Source organism: Carya illinoinensis, chromosome 7 (genome assembly GCF_018687715.1).
Source record: "Carya illinoinensis cultivar Pawnee chromosome 7, C.illinoinensisPawnee_v1, whole genome shotgun sequence".
NCBI lineage: Eukaryota > Viridiplantae > Streptophyta > Magnoliopsida > Fagales > Juglandaceae > Carya > Carya illinoinensis.
The window spans coordinates 41878011-41904545 of NC_056758.1; the positions used below are offsets into that span (position 1 = coordinate 41878011).

The 26535-nt window shown below is 37.8% G+C and overlaps 4 protein-coding genes across 13 annotated transcripts; 1 reads left to right on the top strand and 3 right to left on the bottom strand.

Moving 5' to 3' along the window:
• Positions 1 to 175: 175 nt before the first annotated feature.
• Positions 176 to 1836, bottom strand: LOC122316850 (F-box protein AFR-like). Its single transcript, XM_043133669.1, has one exon. It carries the CDS (start codon positions 1434 to 1436, stop codon positions 303 to 305), a length of 1134 nt encoding a protein of 377 aa, XP_042989603.1. The 5' UTR covers positions 1437 to 1836; the 3' UTR covers positions 176 to 302.
• A 7430-nt stretch (positions 1837 to 9266) lies between these two features.
• LOC122316849 (suppressor protein SRP40-like) lies at positions 9267 to 11824 on the bottom strand. Its single transcript, XM_043133668.1, has 2 exons — positions 11722 to 11824; positions 9267 to 11190 (listed from the first exon to the last, which is right to left on the bottom strand). Exon 2 carries the CDS (start codon positions 11141 to 11143, stop codon positions 9788 to 9790), a length of 1356 nt encoding a protein of 451 aa, XP_042989602.1. The 5' UTR covers positions 11144 to 11190; positions 11722 to 11824; the 3' UTR covers positions 9267 to 9787.
• A 4601-nt stretch (positions 11825 to 16425) lies between these two features.
• On the top strand, positions 16426 to 23334 carry LOC122317388 (E3 ubiquitin-protein ligase MBR2). 10 transcript variants are annotated; one of them, XR_006244456.1, is made up of 7 exons: positions 16429 to 19519; positions 19617 to 19667; positions 19739 to 19837; positions 19969 to 20133; positions 20606 to 20806; positions 21107 to 21155; positions 21337 to 23334. XR_006244456.1 is itself a non-coding variant. In XM_043134459.1 (6 exons), the coding sequence occupies exons 2-6, from the start codon at positions 18338 to 18340 to the stop codon at positions 20756 to 20758; spliced, it is 1650 nt and encodes a 549-aa protein (XP_042990393.1). In that variant the 5' UTR covers positions 16426 to 16583; positions 18311 to 18337; the 3' UTR covers positions 20759 to 20940. The 10 variants fall into 10 exon arrangements, 8 of the variants coding, with proteins under 8 accessions (XP_042990393.1, XP_042990392.1, XP_042990391.1 ...); XR_006244455.1 differs by having other exon boundaries at positions 22448 to 23334; XM_043134459.1 differs by lacking the exons at positions 21107 to 21155; positions 21337 to 23334 and having other exon boundaries at positions 16426 to 16583; positions 18311 to 19519; positions 20606 to 20940.
• On the bottom strand, positions 22647 to 26445 carry LOC122317390. The gene is made up of 2 exons (XM_043134464.1): positions 23809 to 26445; positions 22647 to 23090 (listed from the first exon to the last, which is right to left on the bottom strand). The coding sequence occupies exon 1, from the start codon at positions 25487 to 25489 to the stop codon at positions 24230 to 24232; it is 1260 nt and encodes a 419-aa protein (XP_042990398.1). The 5' UTR covers positions 25490 to 26445; the 3' UTR covers positions 22647 to 23090; positions 23809 to 24229.
• Positions 26446 to 26535: the final 90 nt, after the last annotated feature.

Genomic DNA, 26535 nt, shown 5'->3' on the forward strand with positions numbered 1-26535 from the left:
TTTTCTCGTCCAGTCGGCAATATTTACCTTACTTTTTGGCTGGAGCTTCGTACGTACGTTGGTTGTAAAGCTTGAATGAGTTGTTTTTTGTTTAGTTTTTGGTTGTCTTGCAGTTAAAGTTGAATGAGTTAACGACGGGCTTGACCGCTTACCAAAATCCAAAAGAAGCCTTAAATTTGGAAAACGTAGAAAGATAAAGTGCCCAATATAGACAAAAGGAAAAGAAAAAAAAGAAAAAGGTAGAACTGTATCATGTTTATATACAGCATCAATGGTGATTATGATGAATCCGATGATGTTTATCATCCATAGAGTACCTGACAATTAAGAGGAGAAAAGCCGTTAAACGTTTCTGGAGCCGCCAATACCTCCCACTCCACCCTGAATTCCCACTTCTTATTATTTCCTTCAAACACCTTCCCCACCACCACGTGTAATCCACGCGACACCACGTATACACTCCCCTCCACCCCATTCACTGCGAACGGTCTCCTCATTGCCTCTCGCGGTAGCTTCTCGCCACCCACATACCTCCACGTGTCATCATCCGGAACGTACACCTTCATCGGACAATCTCCGTACTCTGATATCACAAACAGCCTCCCACCCAGTACTACACTCAGCCCTGACCACCCTTCCCTCATCCCTTTGCTCATCATCCACCACCTATTCTCATCTGGATCGTAAACTCCACCTCTGGGCGAGTATCTGAATGGCCACGTCCACCCTTCTGTCACGTACAACCTGTTCTCCACCACAGCGGAGTCGTGCCTCACTAATCCCATGCCTAACGTGGCCGCCTCAGTCCACGTGTCGCTTTCTGGATCATAGCGCTCTGCGGCTGTGATTTGATCTGTGGTGCTGGACCCACTGTCTCCAACGGCAATGATCTTTCCTTTAATACTCCCAGCCGCGAAAAATGATCCCTTGAATGGCAAAGGCGACGCTACTGACCATTGATTCGTTGATGTAGAGTAGACAAACGTGGTATGCGTGGTAGTTTCTGCGCCTGACCGCACACCATTACCACCCAAAACGAAGAGTTTCCCCTGACGTGGCAGTGAAGCACACGCAATCCCAGATTGACACGCGGCGATGGGACATGGCATGGGAGGTAAGGCAAACCAACGTCTGGATCGCGGGTCCAGAGACTGCCATTGAATACTGGCCGTCGATTCTTGAAACGCCAGTACGAAAATATAAGGCAGAGAAAGTGATAGGGCTGTCTTGTGGATCAGAAAGCTAGCGTCTGTAATGGCTCGTTTCCACGAAGATGAAACCGATCGTGCCAAAGCTTGGTACGGGTATGGAAGGAAAAAAAGGCACAGTTCGGCAATCTCGTCCGGTAACCCTGGAATCAAGGGCTCGGAATTCTTGTGACTCTCTTCAGGACCTTCAGTTTCCAGCGTCGTGGATGAAGATCCCGGAATCGGCATTCTTGAAATCTAAGACTGGTACCAAAAAAAACCTAAGAAGAAGATTTGTTGATGTAAGATTGCTGATACCTTTAGAATTCGAGAAATTGAGGAACTTTCGATGATTATGTAGACTATTGTGAAGTGGGGGAAAACTGTTAAAAGTGGATCGACAACATGGAATGGTTATTTGCAGTTTGCAGAGCTTTTTCTCCGGAAATATATAGGAAAATAAAGGCCCGCAGCGAGAGAGAGAGAGAGAGACGCCTGATGACGATGGAAGATCTACTTTACAGATATAGTTAGGGAGAGGTTACATTGGGCTGTCAATTGTGAAAAGCATTTTGTGAGTTATTCTTTTAGGGGGCTTCTGGAGCCACCGCTGGGGGCTCCTCCCGCTAGCGGCTTATTTTATTTATTTTTTTATTTTTCAAATATTATTTTTTAATACTTTTAAATATTATTAAAAAAAAAATGGGAGCAGGAGCTCCAAATCCCTAGTTTTATTCTTAAATATGTATTGGGTTGGGTCATACTCTGTGGCTCCTTTCTAGAAACCAGAATATAAGGACGTGTACACCAGAATATGAGGACGTGTACACACGCATATAACATTAAAAAATGGCCTTACTATAATTGAAAGGGATGACGGAACCAAACTCCGGCAAATCCGAAGAACAAAGACTTGACTGTGTCTGATAAAAGGAGCCGGTAAGAAAACGAATCAAATTTTACAGAGAATCGGGAGGGGTGACGTTCCTCTATCTTCGACACGTCACACCGGCGGTGACCTTAGTTTAAGCCGTCCCTACTACTTTGGACCATCATTACTAATCAATAAAAGCTTGATTGTGAATCAATGTTATGTTTCGAGTCTTTCCCTTTTCTAATTAGTTTTACTTATCTTCGGAAGTGGTGGCCATGATGCGATTAGGCTTTTTACAGCTTTTCTATACGAATTATTGAATCTACTTTATGGGGTATTAATTTTCCCCTTTCTAAATTCCTGAAATAACCACAATATATAAAAGGACATGTTAAAAAAGCTTATGAATTATTTAAGAGGAGTTGAATGGCCAGAGCTTGATACCATATGACAGTCTGATAGCATATAATCTGGTTTTCTAAATAAAAAATTTGAATCCGAAACCTCACTCCTTATATAAATAATAATAAAAAAAATCAAAAGAGTTGAATTAAATTACTTTGACTGTAATTTTATTTTAAAGCTTGAGCCAAAATTGTGAAAAACAACAAAAACTTGGGACAGTATATATCATTTTCATGTGGATTGCCAAATTTTATAGTATTGTATTTTGGTCATATTAAGTCGCTAGAATAATACATTATCCTAAATAAACATTACAAGGGTTTAAGTCTATTCTTTATGGAAAACATATTATTTTTTGGAGAGAGAGAGAGGGATGAGAGCGCATGATTGGGTAGTCCAAGACAGTGAGGTGCATTTGAAGTTTTGGGACTTTGATGATTAAGGTTAGATAGTGAGGTGATTTTAGATATTTTATAAATAATAGTAAATCAGTAATAAAAAAGTATTAAATAATAGTATAAAATAATAAAAAATATGTGAAAATTAATAATAAAATAATCTGACCAAAACTAACCCTAAGTTGAGTGGTAGGTATGCTTGCACCTATTGGCAATGCTGATCAAGACTCACAAGTTTGTCAATGATTTTTCTTTCGTTAATTGTTTGGGTTCATTATTGGGCTTCAGTTGCCCCCAAAAATACTTGAGCTTTTGCTGGGTGTTTAGGCCTAAATTATGGATATCAATGCAAAAATCGAACAAGAGGGTTGAGGGATTGGGTTTAACCCATCATCTTATCTTATAGTCTGTCATATTCCACGACTTAAGCCCGCTAGAGCCCATCACAATGGTCACCACCAACATTATTTTATTTTATTATGAGAAATCTCGAAAACGCCAATTTTAAGCCTTTAACAGCACAGTTATAAGATATTTCCGGCATCGGGGACGAGCAAGCCTCTGTTATGGCAAAAACGAAGGCAGATAAACGAACTAACCGTATAGGTGGCGACGGCAGAGGCGAGCCCAAACCTTTTCTCCTCCTCCGAAACTTAAATACCTTTAGAGCATCCCAGCATCTGCATACCGAGATTGTTTCTATAATTTGAGGATAAATTTTAGAGTTTTGATAAAAATGGCTCTCTATCCCAATTTCTAAAATACGATTTGGGTTTCGGTTTGTATAGTAATATTCCATATTTGTGTATTGACTATTTGTCTCCAAATTATTTTTCTCTTTTTTGGTCTCGCGTTTCTCTTCTATGGACAGTTGGGTGGCCGTACGAAATCACCTCCTTGACTCCTCCCTCGCAATCAGACGAATCTTGCACCGAATGTGGGTAATTTCTACACTTTCGGTTTCCTCCATGGCTGGATTCTCATATTCTCTCTCTTTCTATGTTTCGGCACCTTCCATGGCTGGACTTTGTGAGAATCGGGATCCTCCATGGTTGGCCACCGAGCTTGTCTATCTCAAAAACAAAATCTCTCATCTCGGTTTCATCATGGTTATAGTGATTTACCATGATTTATTATTACTTAAACCTTTAGATTTTTATATGTATGATCTGAAAATCCTAGCTATTGAGTATTCTTTTAATTAAATTTGTTATCACGTTAGAAAATGTATTAATTAATAAAAAAATTTATTTTTATAATATGAATTTCAATTTAAAAAAAAATACTGTATTGGATAGTTAAAATTTTCAATAAATATTTAGTAGAAAGTGATATTTGAAAAAAAAGATAATAAGATAAAAAAGTTAATAATTAAGTTTGTAAATGGAAGAGAGAGAAAAAAGTAATAAAAAAGAATAGAGAAATATTATTTAAAAGAATAGAAATAGAAATGAGAAATGAGATGCAGGAAGTTTTTAAAAGATAAATAAATTTAAAAAAATAAATATTTAAATTAAATTATAGGAACGATGATGTAAAAACTGATGGGATTCTCTTAGACCAGTTTCGGAGTCCAGAAAGTCGAGCCCCTTGTCGTACTAATTCAGTAGCGGGTAGCCTCTACGTGAGTGAGTCCTTTTTCTCAACTTTTCTCTATTAACTTTTCTCTCCCAACCAAACGAACCTCAGCCAAGACGACACACACAGAACGAGATATGGCGTTTACAGGGAAGGAGATGAGATGATGAAGAAAGTGCTTAAGAACGGGTGGGGAGAATAACTTGGCACCGGAACTCTTTGAAGAAGTGCATACCGGACAGCAAGGTGGTGATGGGCAGGGCCAAGCGCGGCCTCTATACCGGCCGCCACATCCAGTTCTTCAATCGCGTCGCGAAGGCGGCGGTAATAAGCATGTACTCTTACTTCTCCTCCCCACCGTCCCGGTCTCTCTTATTTGCTCAATTTGCCCTTTTTTCTGTTTTCAATTTTATTAACGGTATTTTTCAATGAAAGAGTCAGAAATATTGCCATATTGGGTATGCGTTCTGTTTTTGCTAGTGGGTCTTTATATTTATAACTGCTTTGCGGTACCGTTATATAGTACTGGGATTTCGTTCTGCTTTGCGGTATCGTCATTTGGAAGTTTTGCGTACCATTATATAGCTCTATGCTGGTTATGAAACTAGTGATAATAGCAATAGGATTGAGATGCGAGGTTTTATAAAGGCGAAAAGGCTTGCAATAATTGAGCTTTCTCTTTGTTTGCTTCTGCAATAATATTTTCAATACAATACGCTGCCATGCTCCCGGCAGGGTAGTTTACGGTATCAATTTATCTGTGATTGTTTTGTTTTTCATAAATAAGAAATTTGACTGTGATTGTTTTGATAACGTGATGCTCTGATAGTTGTTGATTTGATTTTAATGGTTTGTTTTTGGGAACAAAAATGCTATGCTTACTGAGACATGGCTCCCGATTGGGTCTCGACTTTTTTTTTTTCCTTTCTTACTTAGCAATTAAGGAAGCATTTTTTTTTTTTTTAGTGATGTTGTGAATTTTTTTTCTTAGTAAATATTTAATAATATTAAAAAAATCAAAAGAAAACTTTTGTTCTTCTCGGAACCGAGCACTGCTCGGTTAGGAAGAGCTGTAAAGAAAGATGCGTCTATGAGGGTTTTGTTTATACTGGGGATTGGGTGGTGTGCTAATTGGTTTTTCTTTTATAGTTGGTTTTTCACCGAGGACTGATCTGTATTCTATTAGTGTTTTTGTTTATATAACTAGTTAAGTAATATTACGATAGTCGTGGATAGGATATTATTAAAAAATTAATTATTTTTTACGTGAGACTTATATTTATTTATTTTTTTAAAATAATTAGAAGGTTGTACACTCGTAACTTTCAACCATCATTTCTCTAACCAGTTTTACTTTCAACTATCATTTCTCTAACCAGTTTTGCCTCGAATGATTCCTGATCTATAGCTAGAATTCCTAGCATGCTCTAATTACGTGCTGTAAAATGCATGTAATACCAGTGGTAGTAGCAAGTGAACTGAAGGAGGTTTTACTTGAAATTAAAGACCAAAGGCCCTAATGAATCTGACTTTTCTTTAATAATATTAGACACATGTTGAATGTTGTGTTTCCTTTCAAGAATTTGTATTTTTTGCTTCACGCTAGTGACATCGTTCTGATTGAAAGTTTGAAACTGAGCCCAGGGTCCTTTGTCCTAGAAAAATTCGAGCTGTTGTATATGGTTCTCTCTCTCTCTCTCTCTCTCTCTATATGTATATATTCTTTTAATTTTTAAAAGAGATGAAGCGTAAAAATGGTTATATCTTATGCCCATTGAACTAGGAATAATGCATTGTGAAGGACGTCTTTAATTCTACTTGATTAAATGAAGTATTGAAGCATTTGCATGAGCTGCTGATTCCTTGGAGTCTCCTTTATGATTTAAGTGATTCAAGGGGATTATATAACCATCGTTGCTCATTGGTGCATATATATTTCTTCTAGCCACACCATTGGATCCTCACTGGACTTGACTTGACTTGATAATGGAAAAGGCTATATCGTGCTTGGATAAAACGTGAATACACCCACTTGTATTTTTTCTGAATGAATACATCCACTTCGATTATTTCTGATGAAGGCATATGATGTGGACAACTTCTATTCAAGTATTAGAAGTGCTTATTGATATGGTATATTTGTTTGTTTTGTCTAGGTTTGGATTGGGATTTTACAAAGTGGCATGTGGTGATCACTAAGTCTGGACATTCATGCTATATGGTATATATTGTTGTGTTGGTGCCATTACAGCTCATAGGATGAAGCTGTATTATTGACCGAGTCTCGTGTTCGCTACTCTTAGCATCATGATGTTCTGTTGCCTTTTATCAACTTGAAGAACTATATTATTGACAACTTTCTCTGCAACTGTGGTGATAGGTCTAGGAGAACTTGGAAGCCAAATATCCAGGAGAAGCGGCTCTTCAGTTACATTTTAGATTTTAGACCGCCATATCTGAGTTAAGTCGCCACTCATGCCCTGCGCCGCTAATGAATACCTGCTGAAAACTCCTTGCCAAAAGATGGACACAGAAATGGGCCTATTCTGAAAAGCTAATATTGAGAAGCTGTACGAAGAGCTTGGGAAGATGGAAGTTGTTTTGTTTTCACCAGAGGATGAAGCCAAGTTCGAACGGGGTTTTAAAGATCTGGAACTAGCTGACAGGGCAGCTTGTAGGGAAGCGTGGAGACGGATGTACAGTTGGGTCAGACAAACGGAGGCAGATTGAGGAAGGACAAATTAATAGAAGGCCGCGAAGTGATTGATAGGGAAGCTGAAAGAATAGTGGATGGAAGCTCACATGGTGATTTTCCTGAGCTGTTGGTTGCAAACTCCTAAGTTCGGCCTGTTCTCGATCAGCTTCAAAATTTTGCTGGCCAACGTCTTCTCGAAAGTTTGATTCTCTTTTAAGTTTGTTTTTGGAAGTAGTACTGCTTGCATTATAAGGGCTGAGGGACCAAAACCGTTTTGGTATGGCAACTAGCAAGCAAGGATGGGTTTGAATTTTCGGAAATCTTGAATACTGCTTTCTCCCTGTACACCTGAAACGACGTGATGGTGAATAGGTTTTCCATTCAATCCCAATAGTTCATGAATGAACAGAATAAAAAAGTCGCAAGGATTTTGTTATTACCAGAGTAATTTCTCATTAACATACAAGGGTTTGGCTTACCTCCAGTGCGGGGCATTAACATGACATCTTCTGTTCTAATAACTAAGCATTGACACGAGTATTTTCTTCCAACAAACGGTGAAGATTCAAACTTTTTCAAGCATCTGTCTTGACTTTTGTATTGCCATAACCCTACAACCATATATTTTAGGAGGAGAGTTGCTTTCTTTCCAGGTTGGGCAACGTCGACGCGCGTACGTGCTATGGTATTTATTACGTTCACACAATGAACTTAACTACGAGTTTACTTTTTCTCGAGAGAGGAAATAATATTGGAAAAGCCCGGTGACGCAATCCTAGTGAACGAAGCACCCGAAGATGAAGGTGTGGGCGAGATCAAGATCAAGTAATTGTGACTTTACTTTACGTACAGTTTGGGAATTAATAAATGACAGTCAAGATGTTGATGCCATGCCTCCCAAGTCATCCGCCAGTTCCCTACCATGTTCTTCCATGAAACTCCAACGTAAAAATATATAGGCTTATTAATTAAGCTTCACTCGCTGATCCAATTCCAAACACGCTTTCTAGCTAGTCTTTTACTTCTAACGAAACATACATATATATAGTATCTTGTCCAAGAATCCACGATCACTTTGCCTATAAAAAACCTTAATATCCACATATAGTTGCATCAAAGTTTCATTTCAGCCAAAAAAAAAAAGAAAGAAAACAAAAATGGGTAGAGATCAGAGCTGGCTAGTACTGCCGGCGTGCGGCCGCCTGAAGAAGGCAGTGAGAAAATTAAAATTTTTTATTAGGTTAAACCTGAGGCGACTGCGTTTAGATTCCATTTTGGGTTGTACTTCTAATAGAGTACGAAGGTTGAGTTTTAATGATCGATGGGGCTTGCTGCATGGACGTTGTTGCATCGAAGTGATCGACGAAGACGAAAAGTCCGATGGAAATTGTTCGGTGATAGGGGTTCAACGAGCTACACCATGTTTTGCTTCCGATGATGATATCGATGGCAGAGCGGAGATTTTTATTGCAAATTTTCGTCGCCACCTTCGTTTAGAAAGACAGGTTTCTTTGGAGTAAACGTGTTACGTCCTCATGAAATCAATTGGTCGTTTTGAAGTTTTGTCTGTCAATTTTGGTTTAAATTAATTAAATAAGGTTGTGGATATATAGGATTTTGGGATATTGTACGACGTCGTCGTTGATATATATTCGGATGATCTGAAGAAGTTGGAAATATTTAATTACTGTCGAATGTTTCCGGTGATGGAGCAAAACCTGGATTGTATTATACCGTATATAGTTTGAACTGCATGTTTTTTTCTTTTGCAGTGTGAATATATATATATATATATTATATAATTAAGCTGCGAGCTGGACGAATATTGAAAATATTATTTATTACATTCTCGTTGCACTTTTATTAATACTGTACGACGATGTAAAATTAATCTTATTATTTTAAAAATAAAGATTGATTTTTTTTTTTAATTTCTAAAATCGAAAATCCCTATAGCCCATCATGTTAGTCCTTAATATTGGGAGTAATTAGTCAGATAATTAGACAAAGAATAGTACTAGCTGTTAGGAGCCCAGGAAGAAAAATTAAACACCAAGAAGCAGCATGAAGTGATAATTAGCTTATTAGCTGTAAGGCAAGACATACATATATATAGACATGGAGTGCAGTACCCAAAAAGAATACATGACCTTCTTAAAGGCATGATCATGATCATTTCAATTTAACAAATTATTACATGGTAAGTCAATGCCATTGATCAATATATATGCTTAATTTGCAACTGCTGATCGATCATGACATGATTCATATCAAAATGGAAAACATGAGTAATAAGGTAAAAACAAAATAAAAGCACATGATTCGTACTCTAATTAAAATGCATGCAGTATAATACAACAATTTACCAGTACTGCATGGGGAAAGGAATACGCATAGGCCAGCAACCTTGATCCCCGTCCGGTCCATACCATGTGGTTAATTTATTAGATAGATTCATGTCCATATCTAAGAACAACTTCTTCTGATCTTCACTCCAATTTTTTTTTCCCTTAATTTTTCTGTCACACTCTGCGATCGCAAGCATTGCATATGTGTTTGTGTTAGTCAAATCTCATAGTACGTAGGTATTGCAGTTTAATTATGTCAAACCGATTGATGAAGGAGAATTCACATATATATAATGTCGGTTTCATTTGGATGAGGCAGCTTCTTTATCTATGACTGTCTCAAATGCCCCAACCAGTGCTCTCACTTTGTTCTTCCTCTTCTCCAAAAGCTTGCTCGCCGTCTCCTCAATCACGTCATTATATGCCTGAGGTTCTTTCTTACCCTGTCCGACTTGGCGATTCGACGATGCCGTACTCGCTGCTACCACTGGCTTTGTTTCTTCTACTCCACCCCCAAGTACATCTTCTCCTTCCTTGGAATTAAGCCCTTCGCTTCCTCCATCCTTCCCTTCCTTCTCGTCCACCGAGTTGTCCTCAATATTCTTGTTTTCAACGCCAGAATCTTTGTCTTCGGTATCCTCATCTTCTCCTTTAATATCTTCTTTGACCTCATGAATTCTTGTCTCACTTGCCACAGTACTCTCTTCTTGGAGACTCTCATTGCTTTCATCTTTGCTTCCATTATCCACTTCTCCTTCGGGTGGATTCTCAGCCTTTTCTTCTGGTATTTTATCTCCAGCTTCTTCAATCTGAGCATCCAAATCTGTACTCATTTCTTCCGAAACTTCTGGGATGTTACAAGACTCGAGTTTCTCATCATCTTCTCCATTATTGACCTCAGTGTCTGCAACATCAGTTTGCTGATCATTTTCGCATTTTGGTACTTCAGAAGCACCCTCACCTGCACCCTCACCTTCCACATTTACAACTTCCTCAACCTCGCGAACCAAAAAATCTCCAATATCGTCTTCCACACTTTGATGACTTAACGAGTCCGACGTTGTATCGACATTCTTGGGAGCTTCTGTTGAAACGGAAGCATGAATTTCCTTCTTAGCGACAGGGTTCGTGCTCTTCTTCGTGGTCTTTGCATGGGAAGCCTGTGGTCTTCCAGCCCTGAATGTCGTTTTTGGAGTCCTCTCCCCGGGGGGTTCCAGAGAAGTGGCAGTGCTTCTAGGTGAAAAAGAAGTAGAACGAACGGTTAGATTTCTGACTCGAGGGCCCGGGGAGACAAGTGCACTACGCAGTCTGGAATCCGATTGTGGCTTGTCAAAGGATCTTCTTCTGATGTAAGTGGGAGTGGCCTTCTGTTGGGTGTCTTCAGGGCCAGATTTCTTGATCACGTACTTGAAAGACTCGCTGCGTGTGCTCGTTGTAGGCTTGAGGTAGCTTGGGACTTGTTTTTTATCAGTTGTAGACGAAGAAGCAGCTTTATGATGTGTAGAACTTGTAGTAGTGGCTGTATTGGCACGACTTTTGGTGGTGGTGGTGGCGGCGGCGGCAGCAGCAGCAGAGGCGGTTCGAGAATTTGAAGAGACTGCAGTCCTCTTCTCCTTCCCAAGAGTACTGCTACCAAGTTTTCCTCTCGTAGTTGCCATATATTTTAGGTTGTATATATTCACCAAATAAAAATGTAGAAAAAATGCTGCATTTTCAAATTAAAGAGCAATGGGTAAGCGCAATTGATTCTACGTACATCACGATCTTGTTTTGTTATCACGTAATTAAATCATCCCAAGAGTTCGAGCTTATGAGGAAAAAAAAATCATTTGAACATGTTGATCATCAAGCAATGCATGGATTATTGCTAACATTAATTCAACTTTTGCATTTTTTATCTCGACACCGCCCCCTACAAATCGTGTACGTACATATAGCTGCTTCCCCTCCCCAGCTAATATAAATCGATTTGGCAACATTTTGAAAATTAAAGTTTAGGTTACGTACTTTTTCTATAGCAAACTTTACTAGCCGAAAGATACGAATTTGACTGGAAAAAATTATCAAAATATTCATGATTTAAATGCTAAAAGAAATACCAATAGCTAGAGATCGATCATCAGATACTATATATATATATAATTTGTGGCATTAAAAGCAAAGTCATGGAAGTGTAAATTTACGGGAACAAAAAGAGAGAAAGAGAGGGTACTGCTTAAAAGACGCGGTAGCGTACCTTTATGAAATTAGAAGATTCATGCATGGAAGAAAGAGTAAATGATTATTAAATATGGGAACAAACTAAAAGATAGAAAATGCTTTGAAAGACGGATTTATGAAGGAAAAGAAACGAAAGGACGATGAGAGAGAAACGAATTAGGTGTTCGGATTGATAAATTAAGAAGCGCGAATTGCGTTATAACACAAGGAGTGGTGCTACGGTAATACTGGCGAATTAGGTGTCTGAGGCCACCAAATCAAAACCAAATTCTGTTCGCAAAACCAGTGGTGATCATCTATAATTGACTTTTTCTAAAGGAAAATTAAAAAAAAAAAAAAAATTAATATATTTATTTTAATTTCTTTGCATGGGACCAACCTAACAGCTATAGGCTATCTTTGCTTCAAACTCTGATCATCTTTGCCGGCCAGTTGCGTCAACCACGCACGTATGCATGCATGGATATATACCGGCCCTTATGAAGCGCTAGCTTATATATCTTTGTAGACTGAAAGAAATTGCATGGAGCATTGGAATTTTCGGGTGGGAATGTTGTCGATCTGGCATTAATAGATGATCATCATCATAAAGTAGAGCTGTCCAATTAATATATATATATAAAAGAGTTATACGGCTTAATTTGCATCAATTGATGATCATCAAATTCATCTGATTTTATGATCATGACAACAATTTATTTATTATAATTGAGTAAAATAAAAGGCTAACTTTATCAAATTATGAGTACAATTGATCTTAGCATGGCTTTAATAATTAGAATGAAAGGATGCTGTCTCCCAATGTTAATAATTTAATTGGAATAGTACTGGACAACATGTTGCTGGCTGGTGTGTGTAGGCTTTGCATAAACGACACGTCATTTTTAGAAACAATTAAGTTAGCTAGCTGCCTTTATTAAAGATCGAGTACTTGTGGCCTAAACGACACGTCATGATCTTGAAATATGACCTGTACATACATTCTTTACTTCTATAATTAACTTGCGAATAATGTCGAGTAGTTTACGTCATACCATTATATATATATATATATATATATGGTTAATGCTTTGTTGCCTTTCTTTGCTGGTCCTTCGTTTCTTCATAACATATAATAAAAATAGTTTCAAGCTTATCTGTTTTTGGCTTGCAAACGACAAACTGTATTCCAATTTCCAACCACATGAACTGCATGCTTCGAGTGGTGGCCGGCCGGCCGGAGCTTCAGTACCCTCTCTCCATTTCACACCTTCCAATTAATTACATCATGCCCTTTGTCAAATTAATTAATTAAAAGTTCTTTGATTTTGGTTGCTTAATTTCCTCTGTGAAAATATTTTTCCCCTTAGGTTTTATTTTTAAACGGGTCAAATTCTAAGGATGTAACATATTCCAGCTTCGGTTTCGTGGGTTACAATGTCCATATTCTACGGGCTTTCGGTATATATTTATTATTATTATTATTATTAGAAAGGATATAAGGGACCCACGTAGACAAATACATGGATTAAATTAAATTATTATTAATATATATAGTTAGGGTTTCAATTATTTTAGTCATTAACTTTATACTATGATCATTATAACATCCTTTTCTTTTCTTTTTTTAAAATAAATTTTCTAGTAGATCGCTTCTTATTATCAACAAAAAATCACTTTAGTCTCAAGTAACCGTACAAACCAACTACCTTTCCCTTTGAAACATGTTCGTGCTATTAGAAATATTTTAATCATAAAAGAATTAACTCATAAATTATAAAATTATTTTTATTATAAATTAAGTAAATCTGATATATTATATAAAATTATATAAGTTTGTAGATTTTTTTTATAAGTTTTTTTTTTTTTTGGGCGGTACCACATCTCATATGATTTTTTTTTTTTTTTTTTATATAGAATTTTTTTAAAAATTTATAACAATTTATTGTTTTTCTTTTTTTGAGCCAATACAGTGCATTTTCTTTTGATTTTAGCTTGCCAGTTTGCCTTGCTCTTAATTAAGAAGATATCGTAAAACTCATCAAATCATGTATCATTGATCACAGACTGCAGAACAGACGTGGACCATGCAAGTTGGTAGGGAAAAGAATTGTTTTCGAGCTTTCCTTGGGAAGATAGATAACGAAGCCCTTTGTTTGCCATGGGAGCAAGCAAGTTGATCCTGATCTTTACCCTCTTTCCAAAAAAAAGGAATCCCCTCAATATCTTGCACGTACGATTGTGTTTCCTTTTCAAAAAATCTCAATGCCTTAAATGGAAGCAATAGCTTGTGCTTCAACAAGGTTTAGAATTTAGAACCCTTTTAGAATTCCGCATGCTTCGCTAATTGCCAACTACTCTAATTCGTATTAGAGAACCAAATCATTCATAAAAAACCTTAACTTCCCATCAAAGATACTCATGCCTCCTTCGAACTACTCTTTTTTCTTCCCACTTAGTTACTTCGTACGTCATATTACTTATTTTAGCAAACTTGATGTCCACGTACTTACGTATCCCATCACAAGACTCAAGAGGAGGGAGGATGAAGATTCCCCCACCCTCCACGTTGGATGGTATATCTAGGTTTTTCTTCACTGATCGATCGAGAATTTATGTCTGGTTTCTAAAATATGATTCATCGATCTTTGATTTTTTGGTTAATATATTATTATTATTATTATTATTATTATTATTATTATTATTATTATTATTATTATTATTATTATTACGTTGGCAGCCATATTGTTTGAAGTGCTAAATGAATAAATGAAATAAAAGGTATATGTTATAGAATATATTCATAATATTCTCGTATGAATAATAATATGAAAAATTTTATTCATCAACAATTTTCTTAGAGCATTGCTACACAGCAGTCTCACACCCAACACATCAGTGTAAAATAATAGAGGATAAAATAGTAAATTTATTTTTTTTCCATGGTGTGAAAAAGTGTGAGGCTGCTGTGTAGATTTATTCATTTTCTTATCATCCTTTCGTCATTCCATGATGTGGTATTATATGATAAGTTCATAAGTGAAATATAATAAATAAATAGTTTTCAATTATCTAATATCACATTATGGGATAATGAGTAGTATTACTATAATAATATTTAGTCTATATTTAGTTTATTATATAAATTAATCAATCAGTATCAATTAATATCAATGATTTATTGTATTTAACTTATTTATTTAGAATACACTTTCTGCAAAATACAATAATGGGAAATGAAGCAATATGATATCATGCCATGCCATAAAGCTGTCTAGTAGCTTACTAAAACAATAGAAAAATATAAGATGAAAGAGATGCAGGGAGGCATGCAAGGAAAATGTATTTGTAATCAACATCAGAAATGATTCAGATCAGGAGCTGTTTTCTATATCTTAATAATTATGTGATAGTTTTGGTGTCTTCATGAATTGTTCATTGAAAACTGATCATATATCTCTGAGGTCAACAATACATGATTGAGCATTCTATGATCTGGGTTTTGTTTTTTGTTTTTTCGTCTGAAAATTCTATCAATTAGTAGTACTGTTCTGGACAGATTGTATTTAAGATCATTAATTAGACCTGCGGATCGAGGAGCCACCCACCTGGATTGCTCGTTGCAACATTAAAACTAACAATGAATAAGGGTAATAAATCTAATTAAAAGTTGAAGATTGAACACCAAAATTGTCAGAAGTGCGGCTGATCATAATAATTAAAGTTAAAACCATGAGAAGATAGCTAAAGGAGACCATGAGATTGAGAGGCAATATTGCAAGGAAACGTCCCAATCAAAATCAGAAATGACACTGATTGGTTGGTTGGTTGTTATCTTAATTTTATGATGCCTTTGGTGACCTCACTGAGAAATTTTAGATTTTAAATATAAAAATATTCATTTTTTTAATATATAACAATTATTATTATTATATATATATAAAATGATATTTATAGTTATTGTGTGGAAGCAATCACTATATGTTAATTATTATAATAACTATTTTGAATTTTTAATATAATATATATAATTTCCAATAGTAAAGAATTTAATATTAATTGAAAAATCCAAAGAATGCTAATCTTTCTTTCTGTATTTTTATTTGTATCTCAATTTTTTTATTAACATGTATATTAAGTTTGAGAAATGATAATTATAATTTTGAGTGCGTAAGTATTATATAATTATTTTAAAAAAATAAAATAAATCTGTAATTTATATGAAAATAAATTATTTTTTTAATAATAAATTTTATTTATTTTAAAAATAATTATACAACACTTATGCATTTTATAATTATATATAATAAGAGGTCTTGTTTTGTCAAAAAAAAAAAAAATTTTGATGCCCTAAAATAAAAAATGAGCAAATCCCCACCTAATTATTTGACTTGGGGAAAACCAAAAAACCCACATTTTAATCTGAGGAACAAATAATTTTAAGGCAACTGGATCTTCAGGCGGCTTTAGGCTGACGTTGAGTTCCAGATGTGGGGCAGGATAGAAGTGATACATTCCGTCCACAGAAAGTGTTAAGAGGTTGAATATGACGTCATAAAGGCAAGCGGCCGTGGATGTTTGACCCTTCCCGAACCTCCCTACAATCGGACGGCTGATATCTCACCGAACACATTGGACGGCACAACCAGTCCACTACTCCTTGTTTTTGTATTAGTTTCAATTGGTTACAGGGTTCTAATGGGGGCCTACCTGAAAGCACTCCTTAATAACATTAAACTTTGCTTAGCCTCGGACCTTTCACACACGTTTTTGCCTCCTTTTCCCTTCTCGCTCTAAAAAAAGCTGTGACTCCTCCTCCCTCTCCCTCTCCCTCTCTCTCTTTCCTTCTTTCTGGTATTCAAAGCAGAAGGAGAAGCAGGAGAATAAGAATAAGAAAAGGTGACACGAGAATTCAACCCTTTCTACGACCTTTGAATCCTATCAATAATCTTCCAATTATTTTGGTTTCCTCTGTGTTTTTGTCAATTTTTCTTTGGGCTCTTTTCCAATGAACTGTAATCAAGGTACTTATGTTTTTTTCTTTGACATGGGCTCTTTATTTTCTCTTACTTTAGTTAAAAATAAGATTATTTCTTTTTGGGAGAGTGGATTTTATTGGTTTTGTTCCCGTGCGCGTATGGTATTGGTTTTTATTGGTTTTGGTTTCTTGGGAAATATTGAAAGAGTTGTCTTTCTTCCTTCCTTTATCTTTCCCGTTAATTGGACTCTATTATGATTTTAATCAGCAACTTTTGCGTGGTTTTTTAAACGGGATTTTTTTTCCATATTCGTCTTGTGGCAAATAACTTCGCCATGGTTATTGGAAAATAGTTATTTGGGGAGCTAAAACCATAATTATTTTCCTCTTCAATTTCTATTGGAATTTATTTTTGTGGGCTTATTCAGCTTTAGGAGCCCTGAAATCACGGAGAAAGAGTCGTTTATAAAAATAGAAAACGCGAGGATTGTGTGGAGAAGAGTTCAAGCAAAGTTTATGTCGTTAAAAAAAGGTTGAAAGAGAGCCTCTTTTTTTTGGGGTTGATAATATGGGCATGTGGCCATCTGGGTCCGATCTTTCCTCATTTATCTGAACCTTTTAATGTTCAGAGAGTTGTCGATATGTTTGGTTCTCTCTTGATCACTCGATGTCAGAAGGTCTTCTTATATGCTACTCCTTTGTTTCCTTCTCGGTCTCTTTTTGTTGTAAATTTGTATTTTCATTTTTGCAAGTGTAATAATGATCGCGTTTAACTTGTTAGGAAGTGGGTTTCTTCTGTTACCGTCTACTTGATTTGTTTGATGATGTTTGTGAGGCCTTTGTCTCGCAATTAACATCCAACTTTCTTTTTTCGGGATTCGTTGTTTTTTATTTTTTATTTTTTTTTAAATTTACAGCCAAAAAAGAGGTTCTTGATCTTTTTTGGTCTGACTGAATCAGCAGAAGAGTGAGGATAATGCAGGTTGAACATATTATGCTTATTTATTTGTACTAGTGTAGAATATTCCCGTTACACTTTTATTTATGCATCCGATTTTTGTGCTTGTTGGCCTGTTGGTTTTGCTTGGCAGTTTCAATTAATTTAATTAAATTATAATTAACATATACTGCTCGCCTTGATTTCCAGTGGAGAAACAACTTTATTTACAATCTCGATGGTCAATATTTTGTTTGATAAATTGTCAGAATAATATGTCTACCTTAGAGATTCTTGAAGCCAAACTTCTGCAAAGAAATTTATATTAGGATGGCCAAGTGTCCGTGGATCTTCAGCTCTAGGTTGGTGTGGGAAATAAGTCTTATAGGCACAGAGATAGGGATATGTTTGCAAAAGTTGCAGAAAATAAATCCCTTGTTTCACTTCATGCTGATTGGTTGAATCAATAATTTCAAGTTGGGTTCTTGTTGGAAACTTGGAAGGGTCGGGTTAAACCTCATCATGTATGAAATTAGTATTTTTTTTTAGGCATCATTCCATTAATGACAAACTACCATGGCACCTCTTTTCATCTGATGCAAACCTTTTTGTGCCAGTTTAAAGAACATCAGAAGTAATTCTGTTATTCACACTAATACCCAACCTGGTGGGGGTTTCAGTGATTGAAAACCTTTCATTTATGTTACATAGCAGATTTGAAGGGTGCAGATCTTATAGATGGATGAATATTCTGGTAAAAGAGCTGTCAATGGGATTGTGGTCTCTAGAAAGGGATCTGGTCTTGTGCTGAGAGATAATGCCAACAACAGAGACCCTAATGCACAATTTTGCAATAGACTTGGTTGCAATGGCAGACTGAACTCAAGAGGTTCTCAAAATGGCTGTTCAGAAAAGGCCAAATCTTCAAGGCCTTCTTTACGCTCTTCTTCAAGTGGCAAGGAAATAATTGGAAGTTCCTCTAGGACTTGCTTGATGATCGGTAATGGGAGAAAATCTACCACGGAGCCTCGAAGAAAGATATCTTCTCAGTTAGATACTGATTCATCTGAAACTAGTAGCGTCCAGGATGAGCCAGAAGTAGCAGAACCCACTCCGTCACCTGTAAAGATTCACAGACAGGCTGAAAATGCGGATTCTGAGAGTGACACATCAATGGAAGTGGGAAGTTCTAGTGTAGCATCAGGTATAAGACCACGGAAGAATCCTCATCAAGGATCTGGATTTCGCAACCGGGACACTCTAGTCTCTTCCTCTATATCTATGGGATCTAAGAGCTCTGGCCAGGCAACAGGTACTGGTGCAAGCAGGCGTGGTATAAGAAATCTCAAAAGCAATTCAATACCTGATGCCCTCCCATCTGGTTGCTCAGCTTTGGATTCAAGCCTCAGTAAGAGGAAAGATATTGTGAAAAGGAGAAACTCTGAAGGAGAAAGTAGCTCCAGTGTTGGAGGGAAGAAGAAGAGTGGGTCATCATTGGAAGGACGGAACTCCAGTTCTAGCCATGGCATCTCCATTTCTGATTCAGGACGAGCCAGAAATATGCCTCCTAACAGGGATAGTTGTGTTGCATCAGTTAGGACAAGGGGATCAGTTGATGGTCACACCAGGACAAGGCTATCCAATCAAGGAAATGGAAACAGTTTGTCACCAAATCATTCCTCTGTTACCATCCCACAAATGCTTCAATCTGACATACCTATAGAATTGAATGATCCTAGTTCGTCACATCAGCTCTCTGCAGAAACTCCCTCGAGTCGTGCAATTTCTTTCAGCCGACCAGGCAGTAGCAGCGAAAGCTTACATGGTGTTTTGTCAGCAAGTCCTACAGAAGTTGGTATTGGCCGCTCTTTGATGAATCAGAATAGTATCAGGCGCCACAATATAGATGGTATTGCAGAGGTACTAGGAATATGTAGTTTCTTTTAAATAAATCAGCTTACTATGGTCTTGAAAGAAGCCTCGTTATGTGGAGCTTTTCTTTATAATATTTGTGCAGGTTTTAATGGCACTTGAGAGGATTGAACAAGATGAAGAGCTAACATACGAGGTAATTTTCTATGGATTTTCACTTAACACGATTCACTGTTCATTACTGACTATTTTTTCTTGTCTTTGCAGCAAATACTTGTTCTGGAGACTAACTTGCTTCTTAATGGCATATATGTCCACGATCAGCATAGGGACATGAGACTGGATATTGACAACATGTCATATGAGGTTTGTTGTTATCTTACAATGTTGCTAAACTTCACTTCTCTTCTGTTCTATCTTTGTGGAATAGTTGTGTTCAGAAGTTTGGGAACCATTTTGTAAGCTGTTCTGTAAACCGTTTTACTTCTATATGACAGGAATTATTAGCTCTAGAAGAGAGGATGGGAACTGTGAGCACTGCACTACCAGAAGAAGCAATGTCCGAATGCCTTAAAAAAAGCATTTATGAGTCTATAGTTCCAAAGAATGAAGATATGGACTGCAGTGGGGATAAAGATGATGTCAAATGCAGTGTCTGTCAGGTTTTTTCCCCCTTACTTGCTACTACATTACAGATTTTCATGGGAGCTGAATTATAAAGCTCCCATGAAAATCTTGAAATAGAAATTATAAAGCTAACTCAAATTCTTTGAGGAATTTGGTTTAAGCTGGGATTGGATTAGGTTTCAATCACTTAGAACGAGTGTTAAGGGGAAGTTATATATTGGATTCATCCAAAGTTTTAAAGTGCATTGCTTGCAAACAATTGCAATCTCTAGATAGTTCCCGTGGTCAGCTGAGAACAAGCCATTATCTTAACGCAGGTTGTCAGGTTCTTCAGTATGTATTTAACTGCATTTGCACGTAGTTACAAATGAAAAATAATCTAGTCAGATTTTCGATTTCACCGACCTATACTGCCTTGGTTTTGAGTATTAACTTCCTTTCGTCATTTTCAAGCCCTCTTTCTTTCTCATAAAAATTTTTTATTCTTTTTTTCGCCCTCAACAACAGGAGGAGTATGTGGTTGGAGATGAAATGGGTAGACTGCAATGCCAGCACATTTATCATTTGGGCTGCATACAACAGTGGCTTCGGTTGAAGAATTGGTGCCCTATATGCAAAGCATCGGTGGCACCCTCACCATCGCTTTTGTCTTCCTCTTAGTTCAATTTATGAAAGATCAGGTTGGAGGAGACCTGCTTTTTCCTTCGGGTACAGATTAAGTTTGTTTCTTCTTTTTCATTCATTTTTCTTCTTCTTTAATGTACATGTACATATCAAATTTCTTTCATCTGAATCAACTAATAAACACAGGCTATTGGCTTGATAGGTTCTTCACGTTGAAATTGTGAATCAAATCTCTCTCTCTCTCTCTCTCTCTCTCTCTCTCTCTCTCTCTCTCTCTCTCTCTGTTTTAAGGAATATAATCTACGATTTTCATGATTTTAAGTGATCTCTGTGTAACACACCTCACAAATTGAAATTGTGAAATACTGATTTGCTCTCTTTCAGGAGCAAGAAAATGAGAGGGAAAATGAGGACTGTAACACTTTGGCCAACGGTACCCTCTTAGGCTTATCGTATATTTGCTAAAACCTGTTATGAAAAAGAGAAATATTTATCAGCTGAAAATAGCAAAAAGGAGTCTGTCTAAAGAAGTGGCTTAATGGGTATTATTTCAGTCATGGCGTTCTCTTAGATCTCTATTTCTTTCCTTGTTACTAAGAAGATATTGATAGCAGGTAAGGGATTGTGTATAAATATGAAAAGCATGCCATGTACGGGAAAAAGGACAGAGCAAAGATTTATTCCCAGTTCAACAAAACTCGAGGAATCGTAGAATCTAAAACTAATGGATTATTTGACCTTTGTCCAATTGAAAACGGTCAGAAGAACAAAGCAACCTGGGTCCAAAAGAAAAGAACAAACCAACATGGTATTAGAATCAGGGGCGTCCATATGCACTCTCCCCCTCTAAATGGGGAGGTCGATGATTCAATCAAAGAAAGGATGATTTTGGAAAGCTCCACATCATCAAGTACATTATCCAAATACGCATCTCTCTTGCACCGCAAATAATCAGAAAAATTGCTGGATGAATGGATGAGTCAACTTACTTTTCGTTTATTTCGGAGACCTGTCACGGTCTATTTAAGCCTCCTTCGCATTCCCAATAGATTCTGATTTGAATGGAATAATTCTTTTGAGAGGGCTCTCTCTCTCTTCTTCGTGTTTCTTCTGTCTTTTCCCCAGCTTGTTCTGTCTTTTCTTTTTATCTTCTTCTTCCTTCTTCTGTCTTACTTTTCTCTCATCTTGGCTTCTTGCACCTCTCATTTTCCTCTCTTCTTGGCTTCTTCTGATCTTCGAAATTTCCCCTAGTGCTATTATCCTGCAACAGCACCACCCCGCTAAAACAACCCAACGGCCTAGTCCCTTTGATGTGTTTCCTGACAATATGGAATCCACATCTTTAGTGGACATCCCAATCTTTTTGCGCAAAGTTGAAATGGCTGTGGGAAGAACTTTTGGTGGCTAATGACAGTAGTTTAGTCCTACACTACTTCTCCCCCTCCCCCATGTTCCCCCACTTATTCTACTGTCAATTACTGATTAGTTGAGTCGTTCCAACAAAATTGTAAGCTTTGAGCTCTGATAGGTAAATTTGGTATTGTAGTTGCAAATTAAAATGTAAACTTTAGCACGATTTCTAAATTATTGTTTAGTAGGGAAGTTAAATACAAATTATCACGGAATATTCAGTGGATGTTAATGTTTTGTGTGTTCAGTTATCAACTCGCAGATTTCCGAGCAACAGAGCATACTATTCTCATGACAATTTATTTTACCTTCCAGAATTTCCCCAGGTTTCCCACTATTGGCTGTATATTGTACACAAAACTCAAGATCTGTGTATCTGGTGATGAGAAAATCCAGGCCCAGACGAACTGCATCCGCCACAAGGCAAGCAGACATGGAAATTCTGTTAGTAAGTTCTACTGCATCAGTGGGACACACAGATTGAGCTTTTTACAAGGACAAAGAAACCAATCCATGCACAGACCTCATTCATCTTAAAGATTAAGCTCGACCTGGAGCCATTCTGATTTCTCATCGCTACAGAAAAACGAATACTTCAGCAGTGTCTGAAAACAGACAGATGTAAGCCCTTCAAACCAGGAGGAAACAACCGGCTGCATGTGTCAATTGACGGGGCTTTATCCAAGTCACTGCCGTCCCTCGCAAAATGCATGGGTAGAAATTTTCTCAAGCCAAAATAACCAATCTTTTCCAAGTTGCTTCAGTTGTTCCCCCGGCATAAACATGTAATCAGGTAAAATTAGGTAAACATTCAACTCATGCGCATGCGCAGGCCTAGCTCCTACGAATTACAACTTACAGCCAACATTCAACATGAAATAAACATTCCAGCGTGGTCCACGGCAACCTCTTGATGGCCCAGCACTGCTTCTATCTACCATGAATTCTCTCAGGATGTCTGCATCATACAAATTCTTTCTTCTGTTACCAAAATTAATAACTAGTACAATATGTGCTGGGAAAAATTGAATTTGAAGATTGGATATATCCTCAATATTCCAAGCAGTTTTATAATGAAGAATCAAAGCATTGAGTGATAGTCGTACTGATCTGCAGGCCAACACCATGTTATGTATTAATACTCGTAAATGATTGATGGGGTTTAAATTTTGCACAATCATATATTATTCTTCGTTGTTTAATGAGTTGCAAATATGTTTATTGAAATAATTACATTCTCCAAACTGCAGCTGTGAACTCTGTCACTTTGTGCTGGCTATGCAAAAATCAAACAGAGGCATCGCAACGAGTTTTAGGCTCCAAAATATGGAGAGAAATATCTCTCCCCATTTGAATGGTAAAAATACTAAAAAAGACTCGTAATAGAGCGGTTTCACTACATCCAGTAGTTTCAGCAAATACGAAAACGATCTGCCACCACTGCTACTTGCAAGATAAAACAGCAACATTTAAAATCACTGATCTTAAGAACACCAGGGGAAGGGACGATACATTAGCATCATGTTATACAGGAGTCAGTTATAAACAATGATATCAAACCATCGAGGTAATAACAGTGGATGTCAATGTGTTATTGATATTTAAATCCAATTAATTCTCAGAGTCTAAAGTACATACAGAGCTTACTGCAGCTCTTACACAAGGAGCTTTGTTACCTTTCACCACAATACACAACAGCATCCCTTCAAAACTCTTTTAGTTTTCCTCCACATTGGCTGAGAATTACAGGAAATACTTGAGATCTGTAGAGATGGTAGATACAGCCAAGATCAATGCTAAAGATACAACAGAGCAACCAATCATGGGCACTCTATTTGAAGGCACCCCTTGTTTGGTTGCATTTAAATAATTTCCCGACTAGCCATGCTCTGTAGCAGGCTAATACAGCATTCCAATGCGCATGCCCACAATTCTTTTGCAAAGGCCAGAGAACCAACTGGGAGAAATCTGTTTATCCTGGCAGTAAGAACAGAACTGAGTTCGTCAATCATCTCCAACAATGTTTGTCCACACCTTTGCACCAGAACACGCCAAACCAACCATGGCTTGGAATAAGCAGGCCTTCATATGGAGGTTTCATTCCTCAAATGCTTGCATACAAATTTTCTCCAGCAGCAATGGCCAATCCTCCCCAAGTTGCTGAGGATTCAGCTCCATAGCAACTTTGAAATCAAGCAAAGATATCGAGCACTGGTGTCCTTGCTCCTGCATCGCATCCATGGGCCCACCGGTGCTCTGCATGTGTAAGTGATTAATTGGCCACATGCCATTGATAATTTTGCCTTGAATCTGCTGCTTGTGAGCAAGGTGCTTTCTTGGCTCATGTGTGCACCTTGCTCCCACCAAAGCAGCACAAGACCTGATTAACTGCTTCAAGTACACATCCAGCATATTATTTAACATATTAGCACATTCCATAGAAACGCCTCCAAGGCCCTGTGCTGCTGCAATCTGCTCCATACGTTTTCTGAGTGTCTCCGTATCAGTCAATCCACCACTGTCGTAATTGCTAACAAAATCACCACTGCTAGCCGATGGAATAACTTTGCGGGCCCCACCGACACTAGCTGGGCAAAATGGAATCCCTAGGGGGGCAAGCAGAGGATTTCTAAAGAAATTCGACCGTGTTGACTGCACCTCTTCTCCATCGTCAATAACAGCTCCCGCAGTCTGATCTTTACTGTGTATCCTTGGCTTCTCTGCAGGTCGCTGAACCGCACCATCCCTTTCATTCTCATGTGCCTCAGCAACAGTCTGAAGATGCTGCCCTGGTCTCTGATAATCGCACGGCATCAAATCCCCATTTTCCACATTAAACTTACTATTGCTATCTTCTGGTCCCATGGATTGATGTGAGATACACTCGACCTTCCCATTCAGTCCAAGAGGGCTTGGTCTATCCCTGAGCTTCCGATCACGTATCCCGGACCTACCCTTTCGTGGGGACATTGGAAGAACCCCATTTGACCAAACAGGCGCATTTTGATTCTGATTGGAGAAAATGGCCCCACTTTGTTCATGCCCATCTTCCCCACCAGGAGAACTGTTTGCGGCTTGTATCCCCAATTTGTGGGGACCCGCTAAATGAACAGGTGGCGGGGTCTTGGCTTGGCATGCATTCTTAAGGATTGAAATAAGGAGTTGATTGTGCAGTGGAAGATTCTCCCTCCCAAAAGCCCGAATGCAAAAGCTTTCAAACTGACTCTTGCCGAATTTGTCACTCAAAAATCTATTCAAGTGATAAAAGTACAGTTTTGACTTATTCACCCCAAGCTTCTTCACTATCTGAGCTTTCAAGCCAACCAAATCGATTCTGGAGCTCTGCTGAGGTTGCATGTCTCGAGCCACAGATTCATACACCGACCGCAGAATCACGAAGCCCCCAGTAACCCCAGTTTATCCCAACTTACACTTTTTTCCGTTTCCTAACGATCCAAAAATTTCCCTCCCACATATCATTCGATGCAAATACACACTTGGAATCCGAAGAATCACTAAAACCCCCGAAAACCCCCAATCCTAACCAATTTCCAGAATCCTTATTGCCAGAAAACCCCGAATTCACTAACCCACAAACCATATAATGCCTTATCGGAACCAAAACCCTAGAGATCAAACCCACTACGGAACTCACTAAATCCCCCCCAGAATCAAGCTCAATTTTTCGGAAACAATGCCTAAATAAAACCCTAAGCTTGAATCACCAAACTTGGGCCCACAGGACCGCGCCTCCTCACGCACTGTATGAACCACAAATTGCACTACTGCACCAATCAAAACCCCTCGTTCCTTTCACGAAATTCAAAATCTTTCAAACTTCAGAGTCCCAAATTCTAAGTCGAATAAAAGAGATCGGGGAGTTGGCCGAATGGAGTTTGGGAAACATAGCAGGGAAATCGAATTGAAGAAGAATGAAGCACAATGAAGAGGGAAAACTAGAGCCGAGAGTATGGGAAAGAGGGTTAGAGATTGATTGAGCTCTGACCTTTCAAGGAAGTCGAGGAATTGCAGAGAAATCGAACCTGAGTGACTGGGCTTCGAATCGTCGACGCTTCGGCTCTCGCTGTCTTGATATATTTCCTCCTCCAATTTTAATTTTTTCCACTTTGGTACATTCTCACTGGTTTTTTCTTTGAGCTTTTGCTCTTTGAAGCAGTTCGATCGCTGCTGCTCTCTATCTCTCTCTTTCTCTCTGTCACCGCTCTCTTCTTTCTCGGTAGCTCTCTCAAGGCCTCGCCTCGCCTCGCCTCGCCTCGTGCCTTTTTCCTTTTCCTTTCTTTTCTTTTTCCCCCCTCCCCTCCGCTTGCCAACGTGTTAATTGATTTTCAATAATAATAATAATAATAAAACATTAATATTAATGAACCTCATAATAATAATCT

Bases quoted from the DNA above. Each gene is read 5' to 3' on its own strand.
- LOC122316849 (XM_043133668.1), bottom strand. From the start codon at position 11,143: ATGGCAACTACGAGAGGAAAACTTGGTAGCAGTACTCTTGGGAAGGAG.
- LOC122316850 (XM_043133669.1), bottom strand. From the start codon at position 1,436: ATGCCGATTCCGGGATCTTCATCCACGACGCTGGAAACTGAAGGTCCT.
- LOC122317388 (XM_043134459.1), top strand. From the start codon at position 18,338: ATGGATGAATATTCTGGTAAAAGAGCTGTCAATGGGATTGTGGTCTCT. The intron at 19,838-19,968 runs GTTTGTTGTTAT...TCTATATGACAG, and splicing joins TTGACAACATGTCATATGAG to GAATTATTAGCTCTAGAAGA. The intron at 20,134-20,605 runs GTTTTTTCCCCC...CCTCAACAACAG, and splicing joins TCAAATGCAGTGTCTGTCAG to GAGGAGTATGTGGTTGGAGA.
- LOC122317390 (XM_043134464.1), bottom strand. From the start codon at position 25,489: ATGCAACCTCAGCAGAGCTCCAGAATCGATTTGGTTGGCTTGAAAGCT.